The sequence below is a fragment of the Rhinopithecus bieti genome, unplaced genomic scaffold, assembly GCF_001698545.2.
Source record: "Rhinopithecus bieti isolate Rb0 unplaced genomic scaffold, ASM169854v2 scaffold_15296, whole genome shotgun sequence".
Classification (NCBI taxonomy): Eukaryota; Metazoa; Chordata; class Mammalia; order Primates; family Cercopithecidae; genus Rhinopithecus; species Rhinopithecus bieti.
Window position 1 is genome coordinate 2,604,425 of NW_016809075.1, and position 14,868 is coordinate 2,619,292.

Genomic DNA, 14,868 nt, shown 5'->3' on the forward strand with positions numbered 1-14,868 from the left:
CCCGCAGCTGGCAGGGTGGGGTTGGTTTTCTCTGGGATGAGGCCAGGGAATAACCTTTAATTTGATGGAAACATGCAGAGCTAACCAGCCTGGGAGTCCCATCCCTGAGGACAGGAGGGGCCACCCCAGGCTGTAGGGCGGCAAAGGGACTTGCCTGGGGAATGCGTAAGTTCGATTGGTCCCCCTTAACGCAGAAAAGCCTCCCTTACTGCATTCAAAGGAATACTGTTAACTTTGACTCAAGGGGTGCAGTCTGCCAGAGAACCCATTTTAATTTCTAGCTCAAAAATGTTCCTTGAGGAAAACTCTTGGAATGTTCTGAAAGATATCAGTGGGGTAAGGTCCGGTATGTTGCTAGCCAAAGGTCACCTTTACCCTTTCCAGCTGGAGTTCATAAATTCTTGCAGCCTTGTTTCCTTGGGGGCTGAAGTCTGGCATATTTTCAAACCAGTGTATTCAAGAATACAGTAAAATCCCAACCAGCAGGGTAGGCCAAGAACTGGGCTACTCTAAACCAGTAATTCCTACAACATTCAATCAACTTGGAATCATGTTTTCATGTAGGTATTTTTGAATCAACAGGAAGGGAATGAGCTCAGCTCTTTATTTCTCAAGTTTTAGGAAACACTAATAACAATATTTAACATTTACTAGGGCTTACTATGTGCCAAGCACTGTGCTAAACACTGAATCCTCACAAAACCCTAAGTGCTAAAAAAGCTAGGGTGATTTTTTTTCTGCATTCCAGACTCTACAACTAATTTGGTCTTTTGCTCTAAAACTTGGTCTCCCACTTTTGTTGAAGCCAACAAGAATCACAGGAACTCACCCTCAGCTTCATGAAACTCTCAGCTTCCTAAATGAGCATGAATCTATTTATGTCCATCTGTCTACTCACATGAAGATGCTCTGCAGCCCCACAGGGATGGATGGGGTTAAAATAAAGCCAATATGGAAATGACAATACTTTTAAATAAATAAAATAATCCAGGCTTGGGATAGTAACACATACAACAGAGCCTGTCGTTAACAAAATAAGACTTTTTTTTTTTTTTTAAATCAAGAATTTTTGGCCAGAGGTGAGGGTGGCAATGTCTAATTATATACACAAGCTAGGTAAACCACCTTGGAGAAATGGGGTGGCCACCGGGGTCTACTCTAAAAGGCACGTACCTACCTATAGACATATAGTTTCAGTCCAACACGTCATACTGATGTCAACCCTGCCAGTGAGTTGAACTGGGCTTGGGGAAGCTTATTATTCACCTTCATTAAGTCTTGCATTCACTAAAGAAACAAAAAAGGTGCACGTTCTTTCCCTGTCATGATGCTGAAGTATTTCTTCTCCAAGCAGGGCCTTGAGCTTTGTGGATGCACCTGCTCACATGCTTCTGCCTCAGCCACACCTCAGCAAGTGCGTGGGTGGCAGGGAACACAGGCCGGTTGACACACTGGCAACCAGCAGTCCCAAGGTAGACCAAAAGGTATGGCAGAATCCAGCCCTTTCTTGAGGTTCTCAAGGCTTCACACCCTCCGCTGGGGGTGGAAGTGCACATGCATACACGCTATGGCCTGGCGGGGTGGCTGCAGGGAGCTTCTGGTGTCCAGCCTGAACAGCTACAGTGACTCAAGAACATGTCCTGTCTCCTAGCTGGAGGAGTCTGCTATTGCCCTTCAACAGCATCCAGATTCCAAAAACTAACCCCAAAGAAAAGTGAAAAGGCACATCAAGGAAACAAATATCACCAAAGAAACTAATATCTCCAAACGCACAACAAACACACAAAAAAGCAAACTGTAATGAGCAGTGACAAAAACCCAGTCCAAGCAAAAATGAAAAAAAGCATCTCCATTTATACATGTGCAAATCAAACTGCATACACCAAATAAATGAGGTGTTTACTGGCATTCAAAGAAGTCTTTTTACTCCTCAAAGTATTTACCTTTCAATGGAAAGCTTTCTCTTTTAGTAAATTAGATGTTTTCTCTCAAGTTTTTTAAGAGCTTAGGATCACAATGGGGAAAATAATCCAAAAAAAACCAGGCCAGACATTATAGCGCAGAATTAATCATAACAGGATTTCTCTCCCCATGGAACTGTCATCAGCTATACATTGGTTTAGGATTCTATCAAGATCAGCAATGGCAAAACCTCCACAGGCTCCCAGCCCACAGTCAGGGGCACCTTGCTCTCCTCTTCCACGCAGGGCAGATGGAAGCCCCCTCCCCAGTTTCCTCTTCAGGATCACTGAGCAGACCTGGGTCAAGTCTGAGGAGGCCTGGGAGTCAGAACACATTCAGGGGTCACTGACTCTTCAGATAATGCCCTATACAGTTGGAGTGTGGGCCTGTTTGCTCCCAGAACAGCTGCCCTGCCGGTGGAACTCCGGCACGCTTCCAGCCAACACTGGACTGGGGGCACGAAAGAGGGACTTTTTTTTTTTTTTTTTAGACGGAGTCTCGCTGTCACCCAGGCTGGAGTGCAGTGGCGTGGTCTCGGCTCACTGCAAGCTCCGCCTCCCAGGTTCACGCCACTCTCCTGCCTCAGCCTGTAGCTGGGATCTCCTGACCTCGTGATCTGCCCGCCTCGGCCTCCCAAAGTGCCGGGATTACAAGCGTGAGCCACCGTGCCCGGACGAAAGAGGGATTTTTAAATGGCAGAAAAGTGCTCTTCTGGGCTGCCTGACCCAGGCGGGGGGTGGGAGTCGTGACTTGGAGAAGGAGAAGGTAGGGAGGCCTTGAACTTAGGGACAGTCAGCAAATGATCCCTGCAGCTTTTGGAACACAAGGCAGGGCTAAGGTTACTTTTCAGCTTCCTTGCTTAAGTAGCAGTGGCTAAGTGGGTTAAACTTTGCTCGGCCTGCAGGCTCCCCCTGTTGGTCAGATGCTTGCATTGACATCGTCAGTGTTCAATGCTCCTGGAAGAGCCCAGCAGAGGGCGGCACTGGCCCAGGCAAATTCCCACACCCTAGGGTACAGCCAAGAGGCCCATTCACAAAGAATAAGTTCTTCCTCACAGCAAGGATGCCAGTCATCTGCCCTCCTACTGCAGGAAACTGCCATTGCTTTAGGCTTAAAGAAATGCACAGGCTTGTACACACACACACACACACTCACCAAGGTTTCCTTTGGACTTCTGCCCTTCTTCCTAGGCCCAAGCAGAGGCTTTTCTCAGCCAGGTCTGAAGGCATCCCTGTGATGATGCTCAGGGCAGAGGCCTCCCCATGGTACTCTCCCTGGCAGATGTTCTCAGGGGCCACCTAAGGAGTGGAGGCGGCCCTGGGTACCCCCCTCTCTCCTCCATTCTCTTAGACTGGAGGTACAATTCAGACCCACTGAGCAGGGATCTCAGTGGGCCTAAGAAAAAAGGCTGGCTGCACATTTGTGTAGCAACTGAGAAAGAAGCAGAATGTAACTTTCCAGACTTAAAGGCCCCACACTTACTCTAGTCCTCATGAAGTAGAATTCTTCCTTTCCCTCACATCTGAAAGCCACCAGCCATTAAGCCTTGCCCATCACTTCTGCCCAGCAGAGGGCTCCACCGGGCTACCCTCTGTTAGCAGGCAGGGTGCTTGGAAGCCCTGGCGCACAGCACATCATTGAGCGACTGAAGTGCCCAGCAGGGGCCAAGTGGATGATGCCAACTGCTCACATTAGGCAGAAGGGGGCTCACTCGCATCAGCATGGAGATGTCAGGGGCTTTCCAGAAACTTACAAACTTGTACAGAGCATGGCAGCAATGATTCGGTGGGGTGGGGACTTACACAAAGGCAGAGCATGGGGGGTCCAGGGTGTGGAAGGTGAGGTCCAGTGTGTTTGACCAGGTCAACCTGCTGATTATTCAACAAGTCAGAGCGACCCTGCCTGAAGGAAAAGCCAGCACCAGATTCCCTCCTTTGCGAGCTACACCCTCAGGGAAGCAGCCAGGACAGGGCACTGCATTCATCCTGAGCTGCCCCTACTTCCCCAGCAGACATCAAGAGCCCCCTTCCCTGGACTTTGGTGCCATCACAGGGGACACAACACAAGCCCATCTGTCAGGAGCCCAGCTCCGGTCGTGCCACACGTTCTTAAGGACCAACTTCACTGCTGTCCACATCTTGGCTCAAAGACAATCCTCTCCAAATCCATGAGCAGTGTGTGTCCTTCATCTCTACTTTCCTCCTCATAGCAGGGCTGGAGAGAGGGTGAGTTTACCAGAAACTCCAAAATCCGTATTTCTTTCCCAAAGGGATTCTAAAATAAATTATGGCCAAGGTATGTGTCTGGTCACGGGGAGGTGGAGGAAAGGGGCCTCATCTCCTTTTTAGTCCCTGGCTGGGCTCTCTGGACAACACAGGCACGTCCCCCTGACTGAAGCAGCCCATGCTCTAGGTGCCATCTATGACAATGCCCTGGGGAGTTCGGCTGTGCTTCCAAAGCAAAAGTTTCTTTTGCTCTGCTGCCATCCGTTTTGAGCTGCCAAGTCCCCATGGCTGTCCCTGAACATGCCACCAGTCCCATGGCACATGGTCTCTCTCCTGCACCCCGCCCAAAGCAGACAGAACAGTATAGTGAAGGTGGATGATTAACAGTGGAAATAAAAGAAGCCTGTGATCAATCCCTCCTCTCCCTCCCGTGGTCCCCTCCCTCCCACCCAAATAAGTAAGTTGATGGGTTTAGGAATGTTCCCATTCAAAGTTCTTTCCCATCAGCTCAATTCCTTCTGTTTTGCTTTAAAGGACTCTTGAGACTTTCTTTTGCCCTGGAGCAGCTGCAGTAACAGTCTTCCCACAGTTGCTCCTTGAGAAACAGAAATGACATTGTGCCAGGGACAAGCCAGGCTCCTGGCCTGACATATGCTCTTGTTTTGTTTTGGTGAAGACTCCACTGGGTTGCTCGGAGTGCAGCAAGGGCAATACCACATCAGAACCTTCTACCAAAAAGTTCAGGCTCTTGCCAGAGTCCCTGGATTACTTCTGTCCCTGGCCCTGCCTGATGGGTCTGGGGCCACTGTCTTCCCCAGCAGCATGGTGCAGGGCTGAGCAGGTAGCTGCTATAGGCAGTCTTTGCAGAGAGCCACCTGGCCCTTGATGAAGTCCCGGCAGGGGCAGACCCTCTGGTGCCTGGGGTGGGCACCTGCACAGCTGAAGAGCAGGAGATCACCTTGAAACACACAGTGCTTATTCTTGGGGTCAAAGGAGGGCACCAGGATGTCCTTGGCCAGCTCTGAGCTTTGGCAGGTTACCTTGTACCTGAAGAGGAAGAGAAAGGCACAAGTGTTGGTGATGAAGGGACAAAGCCTGTCCTCGTCACTGGCCCTGTGAGCCCCCATCTTGAGGCATGGGGGGATGTTCAGTTGTCTTGTCCTACTTTAGAAATGAAATGGTGCCCACCCTCTGCGTCTGCAATCCTCCACTTCTAGGCATCTAGACTCAGGAAGGCATGTGTGCACCAGGGAGTGTGTGCAGGGGTGTGTGTTTGAGGCTGCTCAGTGAAGCTTTGCCTGCAATGGAGAAAACCTGGAAACAACCCAAATACTCACCAAGCAGGGAATGGCCAAATAAATCATGGCCCTTCTGTGCTTTTCGAGTTCCCTGTAGCCATTGAAAAAGAATGAGGGAGAAAAGAGGAGCAGGAGAGTCATCCTGGGGAAAGGTGAGTCCCAGAATGGGAAGCATGGAGCAATCAGCCAGCGGTGTGCACATGGGAGGTGAAGGCTGCAAGTTGAGACAGCTACATGCTAATGCCTTAGCAATGGCTGCTTCCAAGAAGTGAGAATGGGGCAAAGCTAAGCATTATTTACATGTTTTTTTTTTTTTTTTTAAGTATGTTTAACTTTTTAATTAAAGGCTTAAAAAAATTCCCGTTATATGGCCTTAGCCTCTTGCTGGAAAGCAATCAGACAGAAGGTGCTGTCCCGGGGCATCGCCTTCCTGGGTCTTTGCAGCCACCCTTCAGCCATGGCAATGGTAACCCCAGGTAGAGCAGGTGAACTGAGGCTTCAGGATGTGCAGAGAAGGCCTGAATGCAGGCCCTCTCTCCCCAGTCCTGCACTCTTGCTCCTCTGCCTCTTCTCCCAACAGCTGAGTGGTCTCAGGCTGTGGAGTCTGGTGGCTTTGCTTCCTTTGGCTGGGACCACTGCTTGGGGGGCCAAGGATATTCTGATGTTTCCATTCTCAACAGTTTTGGCCTCTTATCTCATATCTTTCCCTCCAACTTGGGGTGATTGCCCCCATCCACCTTGGTTCCTGAAGGAGCCGGCGGCCTCACCTGGTGTCCTGCATGAATGCTAGGTGGGAACCCATGCTGTACCTGAGACCAGAGAAGGTGGTGTCAGGGGGCCGGTCAGACCTGGGTTTGAGTCCTGGCTTTGTCTCTTAGGAGCTGTGTGGCCCTGGACAAATGAGTAAGCCACTCTGTGGCTCAGATTCCCTTCCATAGAACGGGGATAAATAATCCTTTACTGCAGGAATTTAGAGCTTCTACAGCATGTGGCAGAGTCAAGCTCTAAGTAAGTCGATAAATGGCAGCTATCATTATTGTTAGGATCGTGGTCACCATCATCACCCTGCCTTGGCAGACACCGGATGGGCTATACCACCTCCCCTCTTGCTTGACCAGTGGTATGAATTTACACACCAACCATTTCTGTTTCACTTAGTTCATGGAAGTCTCATTTTTCTGCTGACATGGAGGGGATGAAGATGGGGAGCTTGAGGTTTCTCGTTGCCTCAGGGAAGCTTCCAGATGGGCTTGTATGTGTATGTATGCATATGTGTACATGAGCATGTGTGTAGAGCATGTTTATGTACTTGTGTGTATTTGTGTGCGTGTATGTGTATGCCTGTGTATGTGTGTGTAAAGCATCATTTTCTCTTGTACTCCTGCCCTGTCTTCCTCTAGCTAACTAACTGCCTGGGGCCTTCCTTCCCTTACCAACACTGACCCTGCGATTCCCTGCACATCTGCTGGGGCTTCTGGTGAGATCTCCCAGGCTGTTAGCCTGGCTCCTGCTCAGTTGCAGCTGAAGCCCCAACTGCTTCTGGAACTCAGCATGTCACTGGTGCTCGGGCCTCCCTCCCCTACAGCCTGCGGCGCCTCCTGCACATGTGAACTGCACCAGGAGCCCAGGACTGCTCAGGAGAGCAGGACTCTTCTCTTGCTCCCACAGTCACCAGGAGAGCGCTGCAACTACCCTAAATACGCCACCACCCCTGCTCTTGATGCCAGCTGGGAGGTGGTCATGCCCAGGGAGTTAAGGTCATGAATCATGAAGGGAGAGGCCAGGAAGTCGATTTTTATGGATTTCCTAAAAGGAAAAATGAGTCCGAGACTTGCAGCTACCAGGTCCTTCACAGAATTTCTCAACTGGACAACAAGAAGGAAAATATCTGGAACTCAATTCTGAATGACAAGTTTACATATGGAACACGGCCTTGGGATACAGGTTGATACTTATGACCTTTTTTTTAGGTGAATTACAGCAGCTGCTGTGGCTTTACTTAAACCATCTGCCGGCACACTGCTAACCAGAGCACAGAAATCTCTATGGTGACTCTCAGACCCCATGGCGAGGCGTGTAATTGTCAGGAGCCATGAAACGCCCCCCCGCCTGCTCCCTGGGTCACCCGGACTCAGGCTCTAGGCCACCATCTCCCAGGGCAGAAGCACACATGTGTGTGTGTCTGTGAGCAGGATTCAGCTAAGGCTGCAGCAGCAGAAGCCTGCCTGGGGTGATGCACAGAGACCACCACAGACTGCTCAAGCAGCAGACACTTCACCAGGCCACAGGTACCTGACACCAGGCAGCTCCTCGACGGTTCAACTGGTGGATGCGGCGCTGTGGAAGGCAGGGCTCTAACCAACTCCCTGGCCCCAGTGTCTTCTAAGCCCCCTTCTAAGCTCTCCCTTTTACTGGCATGCATGTGCCCATCCTATAGCCCTGAGCAGTCAGGAAGGTGACTCCATTATCCTTGCGAGCAAAGGTCATCAGTGAGGCAAAGCAGCTTTCCCCAGTCGCTAGAGCACGTGGAGACCAAACAGCCTCTGCCGCCCAGGATCCTCAGTCCCTAGGTGGTCCCTGCCTTTCCACGGGGTGCATGGTACTGTGTCTGCCTCTCTGTCGCTGCAATGTCTGTCTCACAAACACCCACATCCTCCTGCTCAGAGACCCCACCGCAGTGTGCCATCTTCCTTTCTTCCTAGTATCTTACAGGATGGGAGTTAAAGTTTCTGGGCCCATCAGGTCTCAGTTTACAATTTATAGCTCTTGAAGAATAAGAAGAGGCAAAGCCCCCTCCAGTGGGGCTGGTCACACTTCCTCACCTGAAGTCAGGCAATGAGCTGAGAAGTCACCAGTCCCTTCCTGACACAGACCTATAATGCACAGGACAGGATGCACTGGACAGGAGGCGAGTGCTGCTGTCTCACCTGCTGCTCCGCCCCTCCCTCCTGCCCCTTCCCTAGAGTGCCTTCCCTCCCTCAGCCCCCTCTCAAGAGGGCTCTGTTCCTTCTGGCTGTGCCTCACCAGGCCCCACCTGGCAAAGACTCCACTGGGATGCTCTCAGTGCAGCAGGAGCAATACCAAATCAGAACCTTCTACCAAAAAGTTCAGGGTCTTGCCAGAGTCCCTGGATAACTTCTACCCTTGGCCCTGCCTGATGGGGCTGGGGCCACTGTCTTCCCCAGCAACATGGTGCGGGGCTGAGCAGGTGGCCTACAAAGGGTCACCTTCCCTCTCTCAGGTAACAAAGCACTCACAGTCTAGACTGTACTGCTTGTAATTCTTCGCATAGAGCAACCCCAGTTGCCAGTAATTTAACATTTTAGAAGAAACAACTTTAAGAGGTAGCAAAATTACAAACTGGGCAGGAACACATGCCCCTGTGTATGGAACCGAGGTCCTCTCCACTGGGCCACACTGGAATGGACCCTGGCACTTCCTGGAGCCTCCATCTGCCAGTCCCCACCCCAGTCTGGGAGGAGACTTGTCCAGAGGATGTGGGTCGTCGCACTTGAATCATGTGTGCTCTGTGATGGCCTCTTTAGCGCTTAACTGCGCCCTTGCACCCTGCATGCACAAGAACCCGAGGCTGGTTTCCTGAATGGCCCTGATTCAAGACAACACAGGACACTCCAAAGGGTTCCCCTGATGTGATATACTAAAGTCATATTATAGAGTGAGGACAGGTGGTTCTTAAACGCTATGGATACCCAAAGACTGAAAAAGGAACTTAAGCTTAGCTCAAAGCAGGCTCCAAGTTGGAGATACAAAGGCAGTACTGGCTTGCAGGAACTGCTAATTGCTAATTGGCTATGAATATGGATGGGCCAGGATCACCTCCACACTGAGGAGGCACTCAATAGACTGCCAGATAGCTGGGGTTTTACAACATTATCAGTATTTACAAATGCATGAACAAGTTATTCAGCAGGGTTCTTATGTTCAGAGAATTAATTTCAGATGGCTTTATTGCAAAATTAGCATTCATTCCAGCCTCCTGCTAAGAAAGCCCTGATCTCTACAGTGGGGTAGGGGGTGGGGGTGGGGTCAAGTGATCCCATGGCACAGGGCCTGGCCTCAGGACAGTCCCATGCCAAGCCCTTTTGCTCCCATGAACTCTGCATGGATATGGAGGTGGGGAGGGGCCAGGGCTGGGGTTGGCTTATCCGTCTTGGCTCAGTGGCCTCGGGCCTACTCCACTGCCCAAAGCTCTCTGGAAGAAAGGGGTGTTTTACTCTGTCTTTGGCAAGGGCTGTTCATTATCTTACCCATCACCTAGGATATCCCCATTTTACAGATGAGAAAACTAGCAGAAGCCAGGGAAGTGGCCATTTGCTCTTTCTCCTTTCTGCCTTCCCTGACCTGGACCCTGGCCTGGAGGTGGCCTGCCTTTGTAGGGGCCCGTGCTACTTCTGAGCCAGACCCTGAGCACAGTCCCTGGGCCAAGAGCCCTGACTCCTGCCTGGCCAGGAAGGAAGCCGTGCTGTTCAGGAGTCCAATTTGGTCCCATTGCCAGGATGTCGCTCCTCATATCTCTTCTTCCAGAAGTGGGCTTATGCCGACAGTCCCTAGTCTGTAAATAGTGAATTCTGACCTCCGATGCAGAGAGACTCAGGGTTCTCAAGAAGCCACCTTGCTCCAAGAGCTATATGCAAAAGGAACGAGTGGAAAGCCCCTCAGAACCCTACAATTCAAGATTTGCGCTGTGGAACTGGAAGCTTCTGGTACCATCACAGGCTTTCCAGACATCCTGGACCACCACCCCCTCCCTAAAGCTTGCCTGGTGGCAGAGCAGGGTGCTACCCCGAGTCCCCACTTTTCGCCTATGCTTTTGTTTTCATGGTGTAATCAGGGCAGCTTCTGTGCCTGGGTCTTCTCATAAAAAGAACAGGAAAAAAATAGCATCACCAGGGCCAAGTACGCTGGCTCACACTTGTAATCCCAGCATTTTGGGAGGCCTAGTGGGGCAGATCACCTAAGGCCAGGGGTTTGAGACCAGTCTGGCCAACATGGTAAAACCCTGTCTCTACTAAAAATACAAAAATTAGCTGGGCTTGGTGGCGTGCAGTTATAGTCCCAGCTATTTGGCAGGCTGAGGTATGAGAATTGCTTGAACCCGGGAGATGGAGGTTACAGTGAGCCAAGTTCACGCCACTGCACTCCAGCCTAGGCAAAAGAGTGATACCCTGTCTCAAAAAAAAAAAAACACAAAAAACAAAAAAAAGCATAGCTCACACCCCTACTCATGAGAGCTTCCCTGCAGCAGGCAGGACACAAGAGGCCACACACTCTCCCTACAGAGGGTTTTACACCACATTTACAGATAAGACGACTCACAGGAAACAGGCCAACTCAGACCATGGTGCACAAATAACAATAGTGGCCAACAGCACTAACAGGGCGTGAAGCCAGAATAGGGACAGGTGAGCCCTGAGCCCCAGGTCCACTCCACTTCCTAAACATCCTCTTCAAGCCTGGAATGGTATACCTGCTAGATTGAATATCTGGAGTTGGGACAGCAGGGTCTTATTATTTCTGGGCTAGTCTCTTGGAGAAAACACCTAATCAGAGCTACTAAGGTGGTGGGTGGGTGGGGAGGCTAGATAATTATGCAATATGTGGACCATGGTGGGGTGTGATAAACATGGAGAGAATGGATTCAGGCCTGTCAAGGGTCATGGGTGAGAAGTCAGAAGAAACCTCAGATGGAAATTTGGGAACTGCAAATGCCCAACTCAAAATGTCAATGCAAAGGGAAAGGAAAGGCGCCACTAAGTAATGTAAGCACAAGGTAAGAAATTCAAGGAAGGCGCCTCCCCTGTGCAGCCCTGTGCCAGCATTCCCAGTGGCGCACTTACCTCATTATCAAGGGACCCCGCAGACTCAGGTCTGCTGGGGCCTGAGATGCACCATGTGTCAGTGACCTAGAAGAAACTGCAAAAGGGAATAGGCCACAGGAGAAGGCTGCTCTTGGAAATTGTTGTGGGCAGTTTTGTGCCAGCAGGGGTCTGAAGAGCTGATCCATCTACGCCTGTGACTCGGTGCCCACCTCTACTTCCACTGTTCTTGGGGTCAACATTAGTAAGCTGAACACCTCCCACAGTCTTCAAACCCAGATACAGTTTTATTTATGCAAATACAACACCCCCATTCTAATTCTAAACACATCATCATGCCAGGTGACTTCATCTCACCCAACAGTAACAGTAACAACACTGGGCTAACTCTCAGGGGATCCTGCTGCAACATACTCCCCTCCCACACCTTATCCCCACAGCCCAGTAGCTTGGAAGTGGAAACCTGTACCTCTCACCTGACTACCCCACAAGGCCAGATGGAGTCTAGGGGCTGAGTCCCCACCCCCACCCCAGGGCACTTACTTCAGCATGTCCTTGTCCTTGTTGAGGTGCTGGAAGAAAGAGGGCTCGCAGATGAGCTGGCTCTCCTGGCACACCTGCTTGCAGGACTGCCCGGGCTCAGCAAGCTTGACCTGCAGGGCGCTGAGGGGTGGCCACATCACTTGCCCATGGCAGAAGTCCTAGAACGACAATGAAGCCATCAGCCACAGCGCCAAGGATACAGCTGGGGATCCCCAGCTCTGCCAACCATCCTGGCAATGGGAGGCGGCACACTGGGAGAGCACAGGGACAGGGAAGAGTTGGGAGCCACACGGATGGGCTGGATTGGGGCTCAGCTGGAATATGCCTTCAGGCCAGGTCTTGACCTCCCTAACCACCAGCTTACTCAACCTCAAGATGGGGACCAACAGCAGTCCCTTCCACAAAGGGATCCAGGATGAGAGGTCATACTTGTGACGAGCTTGGCACCACGCCTGCCCATGAAGGGTGGCTATTCTCAATCATCACCATCAACACTTTGCAGCCAGGCTATTTAGAGCCTCTGCTCTTCAAGGCCCATCTTCAGACAAGACTCCACCAGCTGGTCTGTTCCCTTCTCTGATTCCAAAGGCACTGTGTCTACCCTATCTTGGCAGTTACCTAATATGACACTGTTTCATGAGCGCTACTTTTATCTCAATGGCAAGGTTCTGACACTCTGAGGTGAGGATCACGCCAAGGAAGACTGCAGACACTTCTGATACCACCTCATATAGTGCTATGTCCTCGGTAGGGACTTAGTGCTGGTTGGTTGAAAACAAGTACAGTAAGTCCTCACTTAGTGTCGTGAATAGTCTCTCAGAAACTGCAATGTTAAGTGAAATGACAATATAAAGAAACCAATTTTACAACAGGCTAATTGATATTAGCAAGAGTTAAGTTTCTATGGCACATTTCTTGTCAAAAAACATCACCAAACTTCTAAAGACCCAAAACACTTCTAATATTAAACATTGAAACAAATGTGAGCTATACATACATTTAAGACAGACAAATTTAAGTAAGATAAATTATTTACTCAATTTTTGGTGAATCAGTGAGTAACAGCAGTTGTAGTGGTGGTGGGTTCAATCGAGTAATACACATTCGCGAAGTGAAAATCGTAAGGCGTGCCTCCTCCCACCTCGTAATTCACTATCAATCAATCACTAACATGGCACCGCAATCAGGCCTGCCTCCACCAGCTGGTCTGTTCCCTTCTCTCTGATTGCTTGCATGTGTATGATTATCGTAGACTTTATGAAGCTTTTATTGTACAATAATTTGTATCGATTCATTTGTTTTTGAACTCTCTTATTCCAGCTCAGGGTCGAGGGTGGCTGGAGCCTATACCAGCAGCTCAGGGTGCCAGGCGGGAAGCAGCCCTGGACGGGACACGGTTCCATCTCAGGGTGCATTCACATACACCCCCACTCACTCATGCTGGGACCATGTAGACATGCCAGTTCACCTCAGGTGCCCAGCTGGGGGATGTGAGAGAAAATCAGAGTCCTTGAAGAACACCCATGAAGACACAGGGAGAATGGGCCGACTCCACACAGACAGTGGGCCCGGCCAGGAATCAACTTTCTTCAATCGCAACATTATAGCAAAATGACATTATTTGAAGATCTTCTGTACAACATTTCATATATTCAAGAACTGGAAAAATAGTCTAAGTAGCATATGATAGGATGAGCAGGAATATGGCACCCCCTACCAGGAACATGTGTTAAGTGCTCCGAGTTGGGCAGAGCCAGTTGACCCTGGGATCTAGAGGGAGCAGAGGAAACCAGCAGGTCTAAGGAGGACTCGGGGGTTAGGAGAGGGTTGGAGGACTGCCCCTGAGAAGTAACATGGAGTACCAGCACCAGGAGTGGTGAGGACATGTACTTTTCAATGTGTGTCCTTCTGGAGTATCCTACTTTTTTTCTCACATTTCCTTTCCAGATCTGTGTGGAGGAGTTGATCACTAATCTCAGGGCCCAGGGCTCCTAGCACTGGTGCAGGCTGAGGAAATGTTTCTGCCCCTCCCTTGTCTGTTATGTGGAATGCCACCACAGGGATATGAGGGTCTCATGCTACGAGGTGGGTCCCTTGGCATGGAGGTGGGTGTAGCACCAGAACAGAGGCTGGCCCAGAGCTGCATCCAGAGGGCATACTGTTGCCATTTTTTTTTTTTTTTTAACCTTGTGCTTGTATATATACTTTTTTGAGACAGAGTCTTGTGCTGTCACCCAGGCTGGAGTACAGTGGCACAATCTCGGTTTGCTGCCACCTCCGCCTCCTGGGTTCACGCAATTCTCCTGCCTCAGCTTCTCGAGTAGCTGGAACTACAGGTGTGTGCCACCACACCCAGCTAATTTTTGTATTTTTAGTAGAGACGAGGTTTTGCCTTGTTGGCCAGGCTGGTCTTGAACTCCTGACCTCAGGTGATCTGCCCACCTTGACCTCCCAAAGTGCTGGGATTACAGGTGTGAGCCACCATGCCCGGCCTTGTGTTACTTTTAATGAGCCAAAAGACAGTAAGAAAGAACAAAGCAAAACCCACCCAAGGCTCTGTGGGCAGCTGGCCTTGCGAGCACATCCTGCCTCTTGCTTTTACCAGCTATGTAACCTTTGAGCCTTGAAGAGCAGAGGCTCTAAATAGTCTGGTTGCAAATTGTCGATGGTGATGATTGAGAATAGCCACCTATTTGGGCAAAATACCTAACAGTCTGAAGACTTAGTTTCCTCATCAGAAACTAAGATGATGATACTGATGATTTCTTAGGGTTATTGCTTCTTCCTATCTCCTCGAAGGAGGAAATGCTGAGAAAGGCATTGCCAGCTGAGAAAGGCAACTGTAGGTTACTACCGGGTTACTTGGTTCTAGCTTCTCTTATAGTCTCCTTAAATCAAGGATCCTGATTCCAACAAGGCAGGCAAACCCACTGCTGCCCTCCACTCATGTGTTCCTATGATAAGCGGACTCGACTACTCCAGCCTGAGTGAGTTTTGGTGGTT

The 14,868-nt window shown here is 50.2% G+C and overlaps 1 protein-coding gene across 1 annotated transcript in view; it reads right to left on the reverse strand.

Annotated features, from left to right (window-relative positions):
* Nucleotides 1-4,644: 4,644 nt before the first annotated feature.
* MGAT5 (alpha-1,6-mannosylglycoprotein 6-beta-N-acetylglucosaminyltransferase) overlaps nt 4,645-14,868 on the reverse strand; it is a 200,697-nt gene continuing 190,473 nt past the window's right edge. Inside the window, 2 exon segments of the mRNA XM_017888489.1 lie at nt 4,645-5,234; nt 11,866-12,023. Of these exon segments, the coding sequence (XP_017743978.1) occupies nt 5,036-5,234; nt 11,866-12,023 (357 nt within the window). The 3' untranslated portion in view covers nt 4,645-5,035.